The sequence below is a fragment of the Buceros rhinoceros genome, unplaced genomic scaffold (assembly GCF_000710305.1).
Source record: "Buceros rhinoceros silvestris isolate BGI_N320 unplaced genomic scaffold, ASM71030v1 scaffold23301, whole genome shotgun sequence".
Lineage (NCBI taxonomy): Eukaryota > Metazoa > Chordata > Aves > Bucerotiformes > Bucerotidae > Buceros > Buceros rhinoceros.
In genome coordinates this window covers 972-2,825 of record NW_010395139.1, presented here as the reverse complement: position 1 = coordinate 2,825, position 1,854 = coordinate 972, and the positions used below count along the sequence as shown (strand labels likewise).

General features: G+C 63.7%; 1 protein-coding gene across 1 annotated transcript; it reads left to right on the top strand.

The window, feature by feature from the left end:
- Nucleotides 1-127: 127 nt before the first annotated feature.
- On the top strand, nt 128-1,847 carry LOC104501623 (sodium-coupled neutral amino acid transporter 3-like; the record flags this gene model as incomplete). The annotated part of the gene is made up of 5 exons (XM_010145460.1): nt 128-293; nt 411-535; nt 1,012-1,156; nt 1,625-1,728; nt 1,812-1,847. Coding segments are annotated over 5 exons (576 nt in total), but the record flags the coding sequence as incomplete, so codon positions are not given.
- Between the last annotated feature and the right edge of the window lie 7 nt (nt 1,848-1,854).

The window sequence follows — 1,854 nt, the reverse complement described above, 5'->3', positions numbered from 1 at the left end:
GAGCGGGGGTGGTGGGAGATCCAGCCCACCATGCAGCGCAGGAAGGAGCATGCAGCCCCTCTCCGCACAGCCCCTGTGCGCTCCAGGGTGCTCTGGCATCACCCCTTCTTGTTGGGTGGGTGCTCAGTGCCGGCAGGTGCAAGGGGGTGGGCTGGCCCAGGGGGGCTGTGCTAAGCCCACCATCTCCTGCAGCCCCTCCAAAAAGAAGATGCAGTGCATCTCCAACATCTCCATCACGGTCATGTACCTCATGTACTTCTTGGCCGCCCTCTTCGGCTACCTCACATTCTACGGTGAGCCCTTGGGGAGGTGGCCAGGGACCCCGCTGGCATGCTGGCACTCGGGGCTGGGGTGGGGGGGTGTATGGCAGTGCCAGGGCTCACCCAGCGACTCCCTGGTGGTGCCTGCAGGTCGGGTGGAGTCAGAGCTGCTGCACACGTACAACAAGGTGGACCCCTTTGATGTGCTCATCCTGTGCGTGCGGGTGGCCGTGCTGACAGCTGTCACACTCACCGTCCCCATTGTCCTCTTCCCGGTGAGTGGCTCCATGGGAATACCAGGTGGCACCACCCTCCCCCAGCCAAAACATAGCACCAGGCTATGAGAAGGGAAGCTGAGGCAGCAATGGGGCTGAGGCCCAGGGACAGGGTGGCGGGGGTTGGCAGGGCTGCAGAGATTGGGATATGGGACTGGCTGTGTGTCAGGGACAGGGCTGGGGCAGGAGCAGGGGTGACGGGGACCAGCAGGGCGTCAGGGTTAGGGTTGGGGCAGGGGAAGGGGTGATGGGGACCAGCAGAGCTGTCTGTACAGAGCTGGGAAGGGGTGGCAGGTATATCAGGGACCGTGGGGACAGAGCTGGGAAGGGCCATTAAAGACCAGTGATGCCATGGGGACAGGGCTGGGAAGGGATGACTGGGACTGTCAGGCCTGCGGGGACAGGGGACAAAGTGGACCCTGACGGGTGGACGAGGGGGTCCAAGGATGGAGCATGATGCCCTGCCCTGTTCCCAGGTGCGCCGGGCCATCCAGCAGATGCTGTTCCAAGGGAAGGACTTCAGCTGGATCCGCCATGTCATCATCGCTGTGGTCCTGCTGACCTTCATCAACCTCTTGGTCATCTTCGCCCCCTCCATCCTTGGCATCTTTGGCTTGATCGGTGTGTGGTAGCACTCCGCTCCTGTCCCCCACCCAGGCCCTGGGCATTCCAGCCCCTTCCTCTGGGCTTTGCCTGACCCCCCTATGCCTCAGTTTCCCCTTCTTTCCGTGCTGGGACCAAACGGGGTGTGGGCGTTCCCAGCTCCATCCCTGTCTCGGCAAACTGGTTCCCACCGGGGGTTGCCAGCTGCTTCCAGCACTGCTGGCCAGTGCTTGCTCCTCCCCTGGATATTTCCCTTGATCCCCCAAGCTGGGCTCCCCCCGCTCAGCACCCGGCTCAGTGCCAAGGCCCCGGCTGTGGCGGGGAGTGTGGGGATGGTGACAGGACACAGTGTCCCTGGGTTCCTGGAATGCTTTGTCAGGGCTGGGGGTGGTGGGGAGGGGCACAGGACCTGGCCTGGCAGTGGGGCTGGCAGGGCTGAGCTGCGGGGTGGGGGCTCCCTGCCCACTCTGTCCCTGTCTGCGCCAGGTGCCACCTCTGCTCCTTGCCTCATCTTCATCTTCCCTGCCATCTTCTACATCCGCATCATGCCCAAGGACAAGGAGCCGCTGCGTTCCACCCCAAAAATCTTGGTAAGCATGAGGGATGAGGGGAGGGGGGGGCGGTGCACGGGGTTTGCTGGGCTGGGCCCTGACCCGTTTCCCTGTCCCCGCAGGCTGCCTGCTTTGCCCTCCTCGGCGTGCTCTTCATGGTCATGA